This window comes from Balearica regulorum, chromosome 21 (genome assembly GCF_011004875.1).
Source record: "Balearica regulorum gibbericeps isolate bBalReg1 chromosome 21, bBalReg1.pri, whole genome shotgun sequence".
Classification (NCBI taxonomy): domain Eukaryota; kingdom Metazoa; phylum Chordata; class Aves; order Gruiformes; family Gruidae; genus Balearica; species Balearica regulorum.
The window spans coordinates 7486608-7506080 of NC_046204.1; the positions used below are offsets into that span (position 1 = coordinate 7486608).

Here is a 19473-nt window from a genome sequence, read left to right on the forward strand (position 1 = left end):
CGGCCCCTCCGGCTGCGACACGAGTCTAGAGCCGGCAGCGGTCGGTGACAGCGAACGGACCCGCAGCAGCAGGTTTGGGCATTAATTTTGAGACTTTTCCAGGCACCCATTGCCGGGTTTGCCATCCCCTGCCCCTCTCCGGGGGATGCTCGGGGCATTTCTCTCCACCGTGTCCTGACAGCGCAAGGCCGATATCCCGGGGAAAGAAAAAAAAATAAAATAAAATAAATCCATCAAAGCCTATTAGTTAAATTGCTCTGTGCAAACCTAATTGACCACGAGGGATCTCCTAGACAAGCAGGCCGTAAATCGCGATTTTAACAGCGGCAGGGGGAAGGAAAAGGGGAAGGGGGGGGTATAGAGAGAGGGAAGAAAGTTTGCGATTGCTGGGGATCATTTTAGGCGACTGCCTGGCTGGAGGCTGCGGAGAAAAGAGGGCTGATCTGCAGCATATGGTGCAAAGAGCCAGTGCTGGGGGTGGAAGAATAAAAACCCCCGAAGGCCGCAGATCCTAAGGAGCTATTTATTCCTCCCCCTGCAGATGTACATTAATGCAGGAGGAGTAGGGGGAGCAGATCTTTGGGTTGGAGAAAGAGAAACAGCGCTCCTTCCTTTTAACATGCTGTTGTCTGGCTTGATCTTGTCACTCCAAAGGGACCCATTCAGAGGTATTCATGCATCTGCCTCAGGGGGACAATGGGACCTTAGTTTATAAACTGTCTGTCCAGTTGCCTGCGGCCTTTAGTCCTTTTGTTTTCGCTTCTCTTAATAAACTTTTTGGGGGAGTTCATCAATACGCTTGAATAGCTGATGTTCTCATTCTCAGAGAGGGGAATAACAGAAGGTCTCGAAGGGTTTTTTTTTTTTTTTAATAGGGGTGGGGGTGTTTTGGTTTTTTTTCCCCTTAAAAGGGAACCGAGGCTTGAAAAGCGTCAGAATAAACCCTTTAAGAAAAAAAATCTGAATCAACCCCAAACAAAACCTCTATTCAAAAGAGACGGAGAAATGCGCAACATTTAATTGCCCCCTCCCCGAAAGCAATTTTCCTCCTGCCGACAGAATTAAGACGATCTCCGACTAATTTTACAGCTCTCAAAATATTTTGGGTAGGGGGATTGGGAAGGAATTTCGAAGACCAGGCTCATTTCCAGGGGATTTAGGGCTGAAAGCTGCCTCTAACCTTCCCCCCCCCCCCCCCCCCCCCCATTCCCCCGGCAATTGCAGAAATTATAGCCCAGCAGATAGATTTTCCCCACACGCTCTCAAATCACAGGGAATGTCCCCAAACCGAAGTCCCTCGCCCGGCCCGGCCCCTCCGGCAGCCGGCGGAGCCCTCCCCTTCCCCGGCGCCTCCTTTGTAGCCGAGCCCGGAGGCGGGGGGGGGTGCGGAGATGCCCCTATTTCTAAGGCACAGCCCCCTCCCCGTGCCGGCTCCCTCTCTCCTCCCTTGATTTCTCTTTTAAGGCGTTTATTTTCCTGGCAGCCCCTTTCTCCCGCCCCGCAAAGCCGAGGGAGCCCGGCTGCAGCCCGGCGCGGAGGCGATGCTCGGCTGCCCCCCTCCCCATCTCTCTTTCCCGAGGCAGCCCCCCACCAACCGCTCTCCCCAGTGACTCCAGTTCAGCGTTTTAAGGCCCTAATGAGTGTTGACAAGTTTAATGAGTTTGTTTTAAAGAGGAAAAAACTGGTCAAGTCGAGATTTCCGAGTCAAATCCATTAGGAGATCCCATTCAACCCCCTCCTGACAGCTCAGCCGCTCTCACACTTCCCCAGCCAGCGCAGGGCCGGGCTGCTGTGTGAACCCCATCCCCCTGCCCCACAGCGGGGGGGACACACACACACCCCACGGCCCCCCACGGCCCCCCACCCGGGATGCGGCCAGCCCGGGGTATCACTGCCCGGGGAGAGCAGCCCGTCCCCGGAGCCCCTTGGAGGGACGGACCCCGGTTTGCTCGGGATGGAGGATCGGGGGGAGGCCCCCCCCACCGGGGGAGGATGATGAGGATGGAGGGGGGTCACACACCCCCCCGGAGGGGGTAGAGAACCCCCTAAATCCGCCCTACAAGGCAAGGACCGAGAGCACCCGGGGGCCAAAGGGGACCGTCCAGCCACGCAATAACCTCGCATTTCTATAGGAAATTTCATTAAACGCCCCGCTATCCCCCTCCCGCTCCCTTTCTGTCTCCCCCCAACCTTCATATAAGCAAACAGCCCTGTGAAGCCGAGGTGGAGGTCACGTTAAGTCATGCAGTCTGACTTGGTGAACTTTGAGCTGGGTGATTAGGAGGGGGGTTCTCCTTTTTCAATTTCGCCACTTCCTAGGTCTTTCCATTGTTCCAATTCCAAACAGCTGCTGGTGCTAATCTTTCGGTTATTTGCAATCAGGAGGAAGAAATACCCACACCCTAGAGTGCTCCGATATTAGCCCTGCCAGCGGAGTAAAGAGACCACTGGAAGCTGGGGAGATGGAGGAAAACAAAACAGACCCAAGTTATTGAACTCAGTTTGACTCTGAGCCTTTCAGGTACCTCTCAATCCCAAATCCACGCTGGCAGAAAGCCATGGAAATCGGGCTTACAGGTACCACCACATCACTTAAGGCCAGACCCGATTTTTTTTTTTTTTTTTTTTTTTCCCCCCTCTCCTTCCCAAAGGTTAAACTCCTCCATCCACCCAAAGTCTGGCCAGGGCTGGCGGCGGGGGGGGGGGGAAATACCAACCGAGGGCGAGCTGGGAGGAAAAGAAACGACCATAAAAGCCCAGTTGGAGGCAAACCTGGAGAGCTACGCCCAGGAGGGCTTTGCTCGAGCTGGCTCTGAAGGATTTTATATTTTTTTTCCCCCCCAAGCTATTATTAAGAAGGGATGGAGAAACCGAAGGGTTGACGGAACCTGCGGTTTCCCTTGTGCAAAAAGAAATCGTCCTACTTACATGTGTGGAGGTGGCGATACACGGGAGTGCTCTGCCCCGTACGGGTGGGTAGGAGATGCCCTTCTAAGTCATTTATTCCCCTAATAAATAGGGCGATGGGTGCCGGGTAATGCTGGGTGCCTACCTCGAGGCATCCCAAAGGAGAGAAGGAAATCACCCCTCGCTTCCCAGACAGCGCGACCACCACCAACTCAAACCTTTGCCAAGAGCCTTAAGAACCCGGGCTCCTAAAATTGCTGGGCTGACCCCCCACGCGTCCGGGCCGGGAATAAACCGCCGTTTTCTCGGGGGTTTATTTAATATGCTGCCCTGGCTCTGCCGGGGGGGAGCCCATTAGGCCTTGATAGTCTTACACAGCCCCTGCCTGGCCCGCAGCCCTCTCACCAGCAACGCGGAGCCTTTATTGGTTTACTTAGGTGTTAATCCCTTAACAATCGAGTTGTCTGACCACGGAGCCCCGTCTCTATTCTTGTTTACATCTAATTACGGGGCTGAAATGCCACTTCCCTTCCCAACCCCCTTCACTCCCGAGCCTTCAAACCAACTTTCCTTTCACCCCCTTTAAGCAGGTAAAGCCCCTTCTCCCGGGGAAGCAATTGAAGATAATTACAGCAGCGGTGGCTCGGCAGCATCTCGGGCGGCTCTGCCGGGCGCAGATGGCTGCAAAAAAAAAGGAGGTTGGCCGGGGGGGGGGGGGGGGGGAAAAAAAGGGTATGAGCACCAAAAAACCCCCTGTGTCCCCTCCATAGCACAGCCCACCTTTGGAAATGGCGAGCATCCACCCTCTCCTACACCCCCACCCCCCCCGAAGGGGCTGCGGTCCCCAAGATCTGCAGATGAAAGGAAGAGCTCTCCCATCCCGGTGTCACAAGCATCTCAGAGCTTCCCTTAATTCAATTAAACCTCGTAACTCCAGGAAACCAGCGGAGATCCACCCAAGCAAGCCAGTAGCCTGGACTAACAAAGGACCTTTCTTTCCAGAGGGTGTAGGGACCCCGCTGGCCCCTGTGTCATCCATACCCGGCCACTCCTGCCTCTTCGGGGTTAACGATTCAGACACCACTGCGAGCTCTGGGACTGCAACTTGGCTTAGATAGCGTCTCAGCCCTGGGGCAATTCCTCTAAATCAATTTTCAAAACAATCAGTTTAGGGGCTTTTAATTAAGCTTTAAACCGGTGGTTAAAAATAGCAGTTTACTTCTTTGGGATGCAAACTAGGCTAGCGTAAAAATAAATCAGAGAGACGGGCCCGCTGCCTTTTGGGATTCAGGGAGACGTAGATTATATACATCCCAAGATTACGAGGGTTTGGTTTTTTTTTTTTCTTTCTGCTAATACTTATTCTCTCTCACAGCAGCTGCTCTTTCCCTGCCATCCGGTGAACTGTCCGTAGGACCGCAGAGCCGGGGGATGCCGCGCAGCTTTCCCAAAACAAAATTTCGGTGAGGAAACCTCGCCCCCCCCCCCCCCCCCCCCCGGCCCTAGGTCAGGTTCCCTGCCTTTTTCTATATATCATGGGGGGGAGAAATAAAATAACATAAAATAAACTATCCGGCTGGGTTTATCGCAAGGAGGAAAAGCCCAGCCAGCCCCTCAGCCCGGAGATGGGAGCGCTGCAAAGCTGAATTTCGCTTAAGAGATGAATTTCGGCTCCTTTTGTGCCTTTGTAGTTTAAATCGGATCCTCCAGGTTCTTCCCACCTCCCCGCCACTCTCTTGCTTTGTTTAATACTTTTGTGATTCCAGGAAAAGGGATGCTCGCAGGGCCCAGCCCGAAACACACGCTCCACACCTTTAAATCTCTTCAGCTGGAGCAGGTTTTTGGCTCCCCAGCCTCGGCCGGGAAGCAGATGCTTAAACGCAGCTCTTGCACCAAAAAGCAGCTCTTTAAAGGGACCACTGCGTTCGGTTGATTAAAGAGTAATTAAGGGCGGTGGGACTCCTTTGGTACCGCTTCTAGGAGTCTCCGTACCCGGAGGATTTCTCCCTAGGTGACCCAGATAAATTACAGATAGGGCTGAAATAACTTTTGTCCACGACGGGCCGGGATGAGCCTGGACCGTAAATCCCTGCCCAGCAGTGGCTAATGAGGCAGTCATGCAAAACGCAGCCAGTTAAACCTGAAAAGCAGCGGCGTGGGGTGACTTCTCCTCCCTGCCAGACCCCCCGGGGGTTTCGCAGGCAGGTTTTCCACCCACTCCCCCCCCCCTTCCCCATCCCTCGCAGCCCCTAATTCACAGCCCTTCTTGCGGGGCCGAGCCCGGGGAGCGAGTGTGGCTCCTTGGCCAAACGCGCAGCCGAGACCTTGACCCAGTTTATTCCCAGTTTGGGGAGAAAACCCGGGGTCTGACCCGCCGGGCTTTTGCCCCGTCTCCGTACTGCGGCGGAGAGGGGGGGTGGGGGATTTCCCCATGTCCTGTGCCCCCCAAACTGTGGTGGGAGACTATCTTTGGGGATACCCCCAGCTTGGGGAGACATGTCTGCGCCCAGTCCGGGGAGGATGCGCAGGTCGGCGGGGTGGGGACCCCCCACACCATCCTGGCCGTGTCCCCAAAAAGCAGGACTGGGGTTTCTCCCTCTCTTTTCCTCTCTTAGCGGGAGGAAAGACCCAAATTCCCCAATGAGGAAGAGGGTGAAGAGCTTTAAAAAAAATAATAAATCTCACCACGAGGGAAGACACACGGAGAGACAAGGGGGGTGTCGGAGAAGGAGTGGGACCTTTCCCCATCAACCTGCTCCTGGGTGGGGAAGGAGAAAAACCTTTCCGCAGTTGGATTTATTCCCCCCCCAAACTCTCTCCTTGCCATTCCCCGCTACTTTCAAGGACTTGCTGCTGCGGCTGCTTTTCCTCCGCTCCTTCCCTGAGCATCCCCCCCCCCTCCCCTCTCCCGCAAGCGCCTTCCCCCCCCCCCCCCCCCTTTAGATCTCAGCGTGTTTGCTCTTGACTTCATCCACTAAGTCAATAGTTTGGAGATGCCCTCATCCTCAGAGGCCCGAGCCCCCGTGTCCCCTCCCTGTTTTCTCCTGCGGATAATGGCAGCCTTTTGTCGTGTAATCAAGCTCCCGAGGGGTTGGGAGACAGATATAGATTCTTGGCATTTGTCGGTGAAAATGAAAGCTGGATTAGGCAGAGGCGGCTGCACACTCCATGGTAAAGGACAACAACTATTCCCCCATTGAAAGTCCCATTCTGGTTTGGTTATTTTATCTTTAAAAGTTGTTTGTATTTCTAAAGTGGCTATTGATGCACTTAGAAAGTGTAGCAAGCTGTAAAGCCGCGCTTCAAATGAAAGGCGGACAAAAAAAAAGAGGAGGTTAAGGGGAGAAAACAGAGTGAGAAAAAATACCGTCAGAAAAGGAGGGGGGAGAGAGGAGGGGGGGGGGTGGCAAAAGAGTTAAAAAGATCAAATTCAGCCTGGGTAAAGTTTAAAATCGGAGAGAAAAGTCACGAAGTCACAGCAGCCGGGAGAGGAGCGAGGGCGCGGGGGTTTCGGCTCCGCTTTTTCCCTTCCCTGCCCGTTTCCCTCCCTCGCAGGGAAAAAAATATTACAATAGTTAGGTTTCCCTCCTGCGCGATGAACTGACGGGGATTTTTTTTTTTTTCTCCGCGGGGGACACTTGACTCTTTGCAACCGAACTCGAAACCCGACCAGCTTTCTGCTCTGCGCTGAAGTTATTTTACTCTTTAGCAATTGATCACAACCACCACCCGATTTTTCTCCTTGACAGAGATTTGCTGAGACGCTCTTGCCAAGCAGAAGCTGGGAAGATTGTCCATCTCTGCACTATTAACCTTAGAGCAATTTCCCTTGAGAAGAACGGTGATTTTGACAATATATGTACATCATTTTCTCCCAAACATCACTTGGATTTAACCATCCTGGATCCCCTCGTCCTTTAGATGTATCTTAATCTGGGGCTGTACCGTCTCTCCCTCTTTACATACCCCCCAGTGAATAGGGGGTGGCAAGAACTGGCTTATTTTGTTTGTTTAAAAAACAACATTTGTTAAACTCCCTCCCAAAAAAAAAAAAACCAAAACAAACCCCAAACTTTTCTCCTCCTTTTGCTGCAGTTTCAGGGATGGAAATTGCAGTTTACCCGCTGCGAGCATATTCAGCCGCACGCACAAGGGAGGGTTTGTGGCTGGAGGGAGATTAAGGGGAAAACTCCAGGAAAAAGAAACAGAGCAACAAGGTACAAACCAAATATTCATATTCTCAAAAAAAAAAAACCAAAAAAAAAAAAAACCAAACCAAACCAACAGCTTCAAATAGCTCAATTTGCTGCTATTTAGCATCAAACAGGCATTTTCTCGAGAAGTGGGGCAAGAATTTAAAAGAATTAAGTTACTGCAGAGAAATAACGAATCCCTCTGGAAAACGCCAGCTTTTTACTAAAAACGCGCGTCTATACGTGGGTGTATATATGTGTGTGTGTATATATATAGTCTTTAAAATCACCGGCAGCTCCGGCTATCTGCCATCTCTTGGATAATTTACACCATACAAAGGTTGGGGCTATTAATCCCGTCCCCCCCAGCCCCCATTCCTATTCATGTCAGTGTTTCTTTCTTTTTTTTTTTTTTTCCGAGCAATCAAATGTGCCGGAGACAATTGTAGGGAATTTAAACATGACTGTCCCCTGAATATCCCTCGACATCGAAGTGTCCTTTGTACCTTCACCCTCTCCTTTTAAAAACGTTTATACGTTTAAAAATGCAAAATAATGCAGCCAGTGGATCTTTATTAAAGCGCAAGACGAGGCTTTGGTTGGGTTGAGTTTTCACAGGGAAAAAAAAATAATAATCTTTACGAAGTTGTTTAACAGTGGGAAGTTTCGCGGACGATTTAAGGACCCTTCTAACTTTAAACCAGGCGAAAATCACCCGAGTGTTTTTAACTTCACTTGGAGGGGAGTTGCTCAAAAGCAGCTTCTCGTTGAGCAATCCTGTCGAGTCAACTTTCCTCCCTCTCCTTTAATTCCCAATAAAAATGCAAATCAATTCGTCCCCATAATGGCAATGGAAAATAAATAAATAAAGAAATCACAGAATTGCGGTCGCTCCGGATTTTCCCCTCCACTCCAGATTTGGACGCAAATGGAAATGGCAGGAATGGAAATTCCCTTCGAAAATAGCAAAATAAGATGGGGGGGGGGGGATTCGGACACACACCCCCCCCCCCGCCGGGTTTGGGGACCGCAGTTTCATAACTGGCTTCTCCCCCCCCCCCCCCCGCCCTCTTCTCTCCCTCCTTTAAAGATGCCACCAGGTCACTTTGATCCGCGGTCTTTAGGGGCTCCGGACAAAGGCGGCAGTGAAGGCTGAAGGCTGCCGGGTGTCCCCCCCCCCCCTCCCTCCCCAGCTGCCCGCACCTCGCCCGGGAGGGAGCCCCGCCGGCCGCCCTGCCCTCAGCCCCGCTCCCCAGGGTCAGGCAGAGTGCTGCCTTCCAATTTTAGCAACAACAAAAAAAAACCCAACCCCCCCAAAAAAAACCCCAACAAACCATCCAACAACAAAAAAAAAAAAACCAACGAAGAGAAGAGTGAAAACCAAGAAGGGTTTTTCCTCCCTCTTCCAGAGAGAGCGAAAGCCAGCCCGGGGGCAGGGGACAGCTAACTTGAAGGGGAGAGGGGGTAAAAATAGTTAGCGCTTCCCCTGTCTCTGCCGAACCCCCCCGAAACCTCCCTCGGGGCTGCGGAGCATCCCTCCGTGGGGCTGCGGAACATCCCTCCGTGGGGCTGCGGAACATCCCTCCGTGTCCTCCCCGCGTCCCCCCACCCACCTCCGGCGGGGCAGGGCAGGGCAGCGGGGGACCGACCAGCCTTAGAAAGGCACCCCCCTCTTTGAACCCCAGCTTTTCCCCCCCAAAAAAAATACTTTTTTTTTTTTTTTACGTTGACAGGTAGAGGTGCCAGTGGAGCATCCCTCGGGTGGGATGCTGTTGAGGGGAGGGAAACCCTCCATTTCCAGCACGACCTCCTCGCCTCACTTGCCTTCTCTTTAGGAAAAAGTGGCTAGTCTTTTTTAGCTTTTTTTTTTTCTTTCTTTTTTTAAACAAACGCTTTCCCTCGCCTCAAGCCCCAAACCCTCCCGTAGCCCCAGAGCTGCTCAGCCCGGCCGGGACCGCAGCCGCACACAAAATGGATGAGCTAAGATGTCTCCCCAGCTACAGACTTCATGAATGAGCGACCCCCTTCCCCATCTCCGGCTATAGATTGATAGATATAGATATATTTCATGAATGAGCCGAGGGTCCTCCCCGCCTCCCCCCTGCCTTGGCTATCCCTGCAGAGCCTAGAAACAGCAACGGCCCTTTACAACAATTCATCACAGGACCCAGAGCCATCCAAGCAAGTAATACGTAGCCTCAGATCTGGTATGTCCCACAAGACAGAGCGCCTGCTAATTAATAGACAGTGATTCCTGCAAGCAGCCCTAGCAGTCTGTAATATGATGAACTTCCTTTGTACCGGTGTCACCACAAATGTTTCTGATAAGAAAAAGCATCCAAGGATCAAAGACTATAAGCTTCTCAATTTCCTCAAGCTGCCTCTACTTTTCCTCACCTACTTTTTCTTCCCCCCCCCCTCCCCCTTCCCAGCCCCTCCAAGGAGGTGCAATCTCCCCTCTCCCGACAGCCCTGAGGTCCGCTCAAGTGCAGGGGTCAGTCCCAGACCGTGCCCCCAAAATATCATCATCATCATCATCACTTGCACCTTCGTATTCTGCCTTAAAAAAAAAAAAAAAAAAAAGCCCCGATTCTGGTTCTCGCCATCCCCCGCACCTCCCCATCTCTTTCCCACTTCTCCCCAACTCCGGATGACAAATGTCTTTATAACCAGGCATTAGCTGACATCTAATTTCTTTTGTGGCGAGATCATGCGAAGTGTGAGCGCAGAGCCCAGCCCTCCCGAGCGAGTACCACCATCCCCGGGTCGGGATGAGCTGGGGAGGAGGAGGGTTTTTTTGGGGAAGGGGAGATGCGGGCAGGCTGCGGGGGGGGATGCAGCTAACCTCCCACCCCCGGGCACGCCGGCAGAGCCGCATCCCGATCCCAACCTCTCCTCCCTCCGTGAGCTGCACCTGCGCATCCCATCTCCTTAATTTCTTCTTTTTTCCTGGGTTGACCGGGGAGGAGGGGACAGAAAACCCCCCCCCCCCCCCCCAAAACCCACCCCCCGAGGGCTCTGGTTCCTCCACCTGCATCTTCATCCCTCCTGGGAGGGGGGGAGCGGTGCCCGGCCGGGCAGGAGCAGCTCCCGCCCGGGGAACGCGGGGGTTCCCCCTCCCCGTTCCCCCCTTCCCGGGGCTTCCCGGCCTGGGACCACCCCCCCAGCGTCTCGCCTCCCAAAAAACAGAGCCCAAATCAGACTGAAGTTCAGATTAAATTAAAAAAAAAAAAAAAAAAAAAAAGCCACTGGTGGAGAGAAGAGTAATGTGGCAGCTGATTGAAATGGGCTTTTTTTTTTTTTTTTTTCAGAATAGTCTCTATAAATATATAATATCTCCAAAGCTCAGGTCTTAAGAGGGTCCCTTATTTGCTTATTTCTTTTGTAGCAAACGTAATTTTCAGAAAGATACTTCCCCCCCCCCCGCCTTACCCTAATGCTCGAGTAAGTACCTTACAGCTTTAAGGCTAGTGTTATATGTGCTTTAAAATCCTGCCATGTAAATTCCCCTGAAAAATTTGGAAAGCTTCTCGGGGGGGCTTGGGGGGGGGGGGGGGGGAGAACTGGGAGAGGGGGAGGGGGAGAAAGGGGAGGTTAATCCGGGTTTAATGCTATGATGCAGTCACAGGACCAGGGCTAGGCTGATTGTGTTATCTCTTCCCAACATTTGGGTCTCCCATATTTCACCCAGCCAAATAGCTGCGAGAAAAAAGTGCGTATGGAGGCACTCCTGACGCCTCAGGAAAATATGTTATTAATATCTAAATAACTTCCCAATACTGTCTCTAAATCTCCCCTTCACCACTCCAGATGATGAATTCGTTTGAAGTGTTCTCCCGTCTCATCTTTTCAGTGTCTCTCTCTCTCTCCCCTTTTTTATAACCAGGCTTATTTCAAACTGGTAAATATCTAATTCCTTTAACCACACTGCAGACACGTCTCTCCCCTCTTATATACAATTCTCATTTGGAGAGATCCATATATACACGTCTCCATAAAAGAGAATAAACCCCAACACAGCCTTCAACTACTTCTTTAAATTATTTGGGGGTTAAGAGCGGTAGGTTGGGGCGGGGGGGGATCTGTTTGTTTCCGAACAACCCCTGCACACACCTGGATCACACATTTGCCTCACAGCCTTCCTGCCGCTTAATTCAATCTCTGCCTCCTCTCTCCTACCCCAATTACGGGCGAAACCTCGGATTAGAAATCGACCTTACAGCTTCCTTCCTCTTCTCCCCTATCACGGCATCCATCTCCCCCGCATCGCCAAATATCTACTTCCTAACCCTCCCAGTATAACCTAATCTACCATCCACCTTCAAATCAGAAATCCTAACGGCTGGAGTGTGTTTCCTTTCCCTTCCGAGCTGAACCCCGGGCACCCCACCTGCCAGCCAGCGCTCCTGATTCCAATATTTGCCTTTTATTTTCCCCGGTCTATAATTGAACCTATTCTTCGCCCCCAAAGAAGCAAGGGGGGGGGGGGGGGGGGGGGGGGGGGGGGGGGGGGGGGGGGGGGGGGAGGGGGGGGGGGGGGGGGGGGGGGGGGGGGGGGGGGGGGGGGGGGAATGATGTAGAAAAAGAAAAAACCACAAACAAACCCTGGATCACAAACATCTCCCTTATATTATTTCACTTCCTACTGTATAATTGAACCTCTCTCCCCGCATCCTTGTCTTAAGTTTGTTTTTTAAAACGCCTTGTATTAGATTATACTCGTTTATTCCCCCTTCCAACCTTATCTCTCCTCCTCTCTTCTCTCCTTCCCGTCACACTTGATTTAGGAAGGAGTTTATCTTGCAAACATTTGCCTACTTTGTTTATGTAGACCAGGTTCTGCAGCTACTTGTTCCCAAAAGCCACTGTTTGCCTTTGTAATTGTTATCTGTGTTTATTGTTGTACCTCATTTGTCTCAGCTTTTTTTGTGACATGTAAGCTCCGTGTGTGCTCACATCCAGCCCCCCCTTCCTTCTCCCTCTCCCTTTTTTTTTTTTTTTCTCCCTTTCTCCTCCTTTTCCCTCTTCTCTCTCCCTGAAATATGCACAGAATAACTCAGCCTAAAGCCAATGAATTGCTTGACACTACCCTATCTCTTTCCTGCCCCCCATTATTAGAGCTGATCCCACTCGCAACACTCACAAATCCCGCCTGGTCTCTGTTTGATTAGATTGCCAACCTTTCGTAATCCCCTGATTTGATGAAGTGTCTATTCCTCCCCCCCCCCCCCCCATCTCCCTTCTAAACATACATTTACAGAAAAAGCGCTTGTTGGTTTTAAATCGATGCAGATTGTTTGCTGATAAATTGACTCCATAGCCCCTCTCCCCCCCCCCCAGCCTGGGAAACAAAGCCCCTTTCCAGGTGTGTGTGTGTGTGGGGGGGGGGGTCCCCCCTCTTTCTCCCTATCCCTTCCCTCCCCCGAGCCTAATTAAATTTGGCAGGACCTTGTAGGGCTGGTCCAAACATCTTCCTCCGGTCTCCAGCCCCCGCGAAAACTCCGCAGAAGCGGCAGCGACTGCTACTAAATTAAATTGTTATCACCTCCAAGTGTCCAAATATCCCCCCCCCCCCCCAAAAAAAAAAGTGTTGTTCACACCTGTACGCGCTTCCCACCTCCGTTAAAAATAACCCCCTCTGCTACCCTCGGCTTTCACACTCGGGTTTCCCCCTCCCACGCAATATTTCCGCGGGGCGGGGGTGGGTACCGAAGCCAAATCGTTCGGTGGAAGAAACTCCGTGTAATAAAGCAGGGGAGAAAATGAATAAACCCCCTCGTGTTTTCACCCCAGATAGAAGGCCACGGGCCCCCCCGCTGCCCCGTACCCTGCGAGCACCGCACCAAACCCTGAGCATCCTCCGCAGGCATCCTGCCCTGCATCCCGGGGCGGTACAGGGGGCAGGACCGGCTGCCCCCACCCGTGGCCGTGGGGTGACACGCTGCGGGAGGGGGTGCGTGGGCGGGGGAAGAGCTGCTGAACTTCCCTCTCGTCCAGTACAAGCAGATCGCCTTCCCCATAACCCCACCGCTTCCCCCCCCCACTTCACCCGCGTCTGGTTGCAATTAATGCCTCGCCAGGATGAGGCCTCGCCCCTCCCGCATTAAACGCTGAGCACCTTCCCCAGCACCCCCTTAGATTTGGGGTTCCCCAAATGACACCCCCCACACACACCCGCCTCCATCCCCACCGAGCACCTCGAATCTGCGGGGTACGGGAGAACAGCGCATCACCCACGCGTGACCCTCCCTAATAAACCCCACCAGTCATAATAAATAACAACAACCCAAAATAATAATAACTCGGCCTTAACAAGGATAAAAAAAAATAATAATAAAAAAGAAAAAAATAAAGTGAAGCCTCATGAATATATGCCCAGGGCTAGCTGGAGTGAGCCGTTTAAAGATGAAAGTGCAAAGAAATAAAGGCTCAATTTAATCTGCCTTAAAACCCTTCAACTTAACGTTTGTGCTGGGAACTCAGAGAGTGAGTACTGATTGGGGATAAATACATTTCTTAGCATGCCTTGGAGCTATTACACCCTTCTCCAACACAGCTCCCTATTCAACAGCCACAGTTTTCATTACCAGCTCTAATAAGTCTTAACATTATTAAATGCCAAGCAGACGATAGAAAGAAACAGGCGCAGGGTGGAAGCTTTCTTTCCCACTTAAAAAGAGAGAGCATTTAGGGCTGTCTTCCTCCGGCTCCCCGCAAGGAGAACCCGCAAATGGAGCAAAGGCGTTTGTCAAGAGGAAAAAGGCCAAAACAAAGTTGGTTTTTTTTTTTTTTTTCATCCCCCCTTTCCCCCAGCCATAAGAATAATAAAAATGCGTTTAAAAAAAAAAAAAAAAAAGGCACAAACCTACACACCCAGGCAGTAAAAGCAGAGCTGGAGAACAAGTGTCAAGAGGACGGTAGTATTTTTATTTTATTGTAAACCTCCCAGGAAAATTAGTAAGGTGTGTGTGTGGGGGGAAGAGATCTCGGAAGAGTTGTATTATTTCCGAGCGAAAAATAAAAGGAAAAATACACAGCGCACGCTCACCGCCTCTGAGTGTTTTACAAGTTAAATCATCAATTACCTTAATTGGGGCCGTTAAAACTTTTCCAGACGTGAAAATATACATTGACGGCGTTAATATTTTCTTTTTAATTATTTTTTTTTTTAAATTGCTCTCGATTTCGTGGCGATCGCGCCAGCGCTCGGATCCAACCCGGTGCCAAATCCCTGTTTCTGCCCTTGATGCTGCGGCCCCCCCCCCCCCCTCCCGCTCCCAAACCCTAAATCCAACTCTTTTGGGGTGTTTTCTCCGCAAATCTACGGAGTCAGGACGCGATTGCGGGGGAGGGGGAAAAAAAAAAAAAATTAAAAAAAAAAAATTAGGGAGAAATCGGCCTTGATCTCAAGGGATGGGAGAGGGAGCGGAGCCCCGGAGGTAACGCGGCGCTCCGCGGGCTCCGGCATCAGGAATTTGCCCAAATTAGCACTCGATTGAAAACGGGCTGGTTTCATAAAGAAATGGGGGCTCGTGTTTTATTTGTCGACGATATTACCCATGAAGGAGGAAGAGAGCGTTTTGTTTTGCTTATTGACACGCACTTCTGCATGTTATTAAGGAATAAAAAGCCTCCAGCTCCTTCGCTCTGTTTTGGGGGTGGCGATGGGGAAAAGACGCGCGGACAAGGGGGGGGGGAAATAAATTCATTCCGCAGCTTAAAAATTATATATATTTTTTTTTTTTTTTTGAGCCACGAGGCTCGAATAAAATAAATCTCAACCCCCAAAATCTCTTCCCCCCGACCCCAATAAAATTAAAAACACCCCAAAGTGATGGGGGGGGGGGGGGGGGAAGCTTTTCGCGGACACAATAGCCCCGATTTGCAAATGAGCATCGCCTCTTTCCAAATCACAAGCAACATTTTGCAACGTCCAACGGCTATCCTTTTTCCAACAGACGGTCCTATAATATTACAAAACTATCTAACAGCAGGGAGTTTTGAATAATTTATCTCCCTTTCTTCCCTTCCTTGGCCCTTTGTCCAAACTTTTTCTCCTCCTTGCAGAATTTTGAATGAGAATAGACAAGCCCTCCCTCCCCCATCCCTTTACTCCATTTTTAAGGCAGCCTAGGGTTTTCCCCCCTTTACCCCCCCTTTCTTTTTTTTTTTTTTTCCTCCCTTTTTTCTCCCCCCCCCCCTTCTTCTACTGTTTGCTTTTGTGGTCAGGAATCTTTTGCTTATAAAGCTTCAATAGACTTGAAGGTCTTTGTAAGTGAAGTTCATCTTCAAGGTTGGAAAAAAAAAAACCCCAAAAAACCAACAAAAAAAACCCAAACCAGGATCGGCTCCTTAAGAAACCCCTTTTGTGCACCTTCATTTAAAACTCCCAGTAACGTTTGATGGTGACACGGAGAAGCTTTTTTTTTTCTGCCCCAAATTCCCCCCCATTTCAATATTCCCTCACTCACCCGGCTTTGTCCCAAAATGGGGAAAACTTCGCAGCTAGTGAGAAACTCGGTAAGCGATCCCCCCCTCCTCCCCAGCCGGCCTGGGCACCCCCTCCGCACCGACCCCAACTCTTGGCCCGACCCCGACGATATCGCAAATCCCCCGAAACTCCAACCGACTCCACCCCGACAGGCCTGGACCATCACCATTTTGCCATCAATTTTGGAAAAAAATACCAAACCCGAATTCCCTGAAGCCCATTCCCCAAGACTTCTACAATTGCTGTCTTCCCCCCCCCCCCCAAAAAAAAAGCACTGAGCTCTGTGACACGAGGAAATAATTTTCTGCCTAAACTGAGACAGCAGCTCCTCCCTCCCGTTGCTTAAAACTTCCCCGTGTCTGAAAACGCCCTCATTGACAAACCTCAGTTGGGCACCCTAAAAATGTCACTTTTCCGCCTTTTTGGGGGAGGAGAGCCCCCAAAGCCCCCCCCCCGAGCTTGCCAAAACTAAAATTACAAGCGCCGCAGTGGCCGGCTCCGGCCGTGCCTCGTCCCCCACCCCCCGTTTACAGCACAAGAGCTTTAAAAAGTTTAATTTTCCCTCGCACGAGAGGAAAGCGCCAACCACGGGAGATGATAACAAGGCCCCCCGCTCCCCCCCACCCCCGCCTGGCCTCAAGCCTTTCATCAGAAACGCCAGATTTCTTTTTCCTGATTTTATTTCGGGGTGCAGACCCCCCCCCCCCCCCCCGTTCCCTCTGCTCCCAGGACCCCCCATCTCCCCTCGGCACCGCTGGCTCTGCGGCAGCCCCAGCGCAGCACCGATCCCGGCTTCTCTAATTGATATTGATTGGCCAAATCGGTCAACTGTCAGCCAGAGTTTCAGGGGACCACTTAGAGAGCAGGGGAGAAATCTGTTTAACAAATTCATTTAGGAATCAGAGATGCCTCCCCCCAGCCATCTCCTTTCCCTCTTTATAAATAATTAATCCAGAGGAAAAAAAAAACAACCCAAAAAACCAAAAAAAACCCCTAACCAACAACTCTTCCTCCTGGGAAAGCATCCTCAGCCTGAGGGGCTGGGTACCACCTTCCCCTCCCAGGGCCCTGCATCACACCTTCGACTCCTGCCATCAGTCATTTTCGGAAAGGACAAACGCAAGAGGCTCTGGAGCCATCCCCTGTCTTACTCTTGGTCGGGAGGGACATGTCCCCTCTCCCAAATGTCCCCTCCAGCCCACCTCCGGGGCACGCACGGCCACCTTTACCTTTGTCGCCCAGGATGCCGTCTATGCTGTGCTTGGCCTTCTTCTCCCCGTCTTCTTCCTTCTTGTCGCAGTCCTCCTCTTCCTCTTTCTTCCCGAATTTGATGCGTAGCACACGGCTAATCGAACTCACTAAACCTCAGACAGTCAAAGACAAAAAGGCAAGTATAAGCTGCCTGGGAAGGCAAGGTGGGAGCCGGCCGGGAAAACCCAAGCTGGGGCCGCATGACTTGGGCAGGAGGCCTTACACACCCACAAAGGGCATCCGCACCCCCTTTTCCCTGGGGTACACACCCCTGTGTTCACCCTCACCATCGCACCCAGCTGCCAAGCTGGACACCCAAAGTTGGACGCGCTCGTCACCATCCCGCTGAGACACCCGGCACCAGCAGCACCCAATTGTGCACAACACCCCAGGGAGCATCGCAGCTGGCGCAGCACCCCGGGGTGTGCACCCCCAGCGTTATCACCTGCTTTGTAACAGGGAAAAGGCCCCCCCGATCCCCAGCTTTCACCCCAGTCCCATTTAGACCTGGATTTAGACCTGGACCCTGTCCTGGATCCCGCTTCGGGGGGAAGGTGCACCCTGCAGAGACGGCTCAGCCCCCCGCAAACCAGAGGGGAACTCTCAGCCAGGACATGAAGAGCACACACCCCCCCCCCGCAGACCCAATTTTGGGGTACAAGGTCACTTTCCAGGGGCAACGGGGATCTCTGGCTGACAAACACTGCTCAGCAGCCCCCACTGAGCCAGCGAGTCCCAACAGGGCAATGGGGGTCCCCTTTAACCCTGGATTTGGGGTCTGCCTCAGGGCCCCCCCTGCTTTCAAGGGAGTTGGAATAAAATTGGTTTGTTTGTGTTTGTTTTTCCACCAGACCGCAGCGCGCCCAGGGCACAACCCCCCCCCCTCGCCTGCTGTTTATTTTCTGCTGTCAGTTTGCTTGGGGTGATTCCCCCCCCCCCCCCCCAAAGGCCAAGAGGATGCTTATATCCCCTGGAAACATTTTTAGTGGTGAGAATAATTTCCCTCTGTCTTCCTCGGAGTGTCCTTCTTGCCAAGCTGCCTTCTCACCTGAAGGCACGGTGCTCCGGTCGCAGTGCCCATCCTTCAGGAGCCTGTCTCGGATCTCCCAGCTAAACATCCCGGGATTTTCCCGTTTGTATTCCTCGATTTTCTTCTCCACGTCGGGAGTCGCAACCTGCTTTTGTGATCAAGGGACACCGGTGCGTGCCCGCGTGTGCAGAGAGAGGGAAGGGGAGAAGAGAGAAAAAGAAAAAGAAAAAGCGCTTTTAATTGAAAAGAAAAGCTGTTCGGCTCAGTTCAATCTTCCTCATCCTGGCTGGTAGTTTTGGGGCTGAAAATAGGGATTTGAAGGGGGGAAAAGGAGGGAAATAAAGCTGGGGAAAGGCCCTCCTCTCCCAAATGTTGGCCACCTGAAAAGTTGAGTCTCCGGGGGCCGAGGAGATCAGCCAGAAGGGGTTTATCCTCAGCCCCAGGGGGGCAAGGGGGCAGGGAAGGGGTGCAGGGGATGCTTTTGGGGGGGGGGTATTTACACCCAGAGATTTATTATTCCCCCAAACACCCCGGATTGCCTCTTCTTCCCCACACACCGGGGCCGAAGCAAATGCTTGAACGCACGCCACTTGTTGCACATGGGGAAAAAAAAAAAAAAAAAAAATCATCACTTTAATTTATTCATAGCCTTCAACTCGGCACCAGTTTCTACCCATCTGAGCCCGCAAACCGCAGCTTTATTAAAGCCCCTTCCCTTCCTCTCCCGCTTTCCCTGAAAAACTTATACCCCCAAAAGAAATCTTAATTTTTTTATTTTTTTTTAAACATAAGGAGGGCGGTTTAGCACATCCCCCGCATTGCACTCACCCTGGGCTTGCTGCCTCCGATGGCTCCGGGACGGATGGAGCCTGTCTCCTGGTACCTGCAGAGGATTTTGGAGACGCAACCGTGGGAGACCCGCAACTGCCGGGAAATCACGCAGGGCCGGATCCCGTGGTGAGCCATCTCCACGATTTTATGACGGATGTGGTTGGGCAATGGTCGACCGTTGATGAACACCCCTCCGAGCTGGTTCACCCTGCCCTGGCCCAGCGGGGTGGAAACTGGAGAGCAAGGAAAAAAAAAAAAAAAAAAAGAAAAAAAGAAAAAAAAAAAACAACCAAACCCACAAAAAAAAAAAAGGAAGGGGAAAAAGTTAAAAAGGGGGAAAAAAAAAAAATCCAACAAAACGGGGCACATCCCTCCCTGCACCTACAGCTTCTCTCCCGGTATTTGAAATTTTAAAAAGGGGAGAAATCTCTCGCCAGGCTCCCGGTCTCGGTATTTATTCCCCGCATCACGGGGAAGGTTTTTGCCCATCGATAGTGGAAAATAAAACCAGCCCGTGACCCGCACGCCCATCACCCCGCTCTCCGAGGTGGCCGCTGTGTTTGTGTCTGTCTCTACATATTTTTGGCATTTCACACCTATGCTTTAAATCACAGCCGACATTTTTATAGGGAAAGATTTAAAACCGCATGGCAAAACCCCCGAAAAGTTCCTGTTTCCCCCCAAAACAGCGCACTCCGCTTCTTGCTTCAAATTACGGGGCTATCTGTTTTCCAACAAACTTTTGGAAATAACGCCTTTAAATATCCTCG

General features: G+C 51.6%; 1 protein-coding gene across 4 annotated transcripts in view; it reads right to left on the minus strand.

Annotated features, from left to right (window-relative positions):
* The window catches only part of PAX7 (paired box 7), a 105945-nt gene that overhangs the window by 84411 nt on the left and 2061 nt on the right, over window positions 1-19473 (minus strand). The window contains exons 3-5 of one of the 4 annotated variants that reach the window (XM_075773141.1): window positions 18701-18936; window positions 17891-18017; window positions 16821-16955 (exon numbers count right to left, since the gene is read on the minus strand). In XM_075773141.1, coding sequence (XP_075629256.1) covers window positions 16821-16955; window positions 17891-18017; window positions 18701-18936 — 498 coding nt within the window. Of the gene's footprint in view, window positions 1-16820; window positions 16956-17890; window positions 18021-18700; window positions 18937-19473 lie in introns of all 4 variants that reach the window. The other 3 variants (XM_075773143.1, XM_075773139.1, XM_075773142.1) reach the window with 3 other exon arrangements.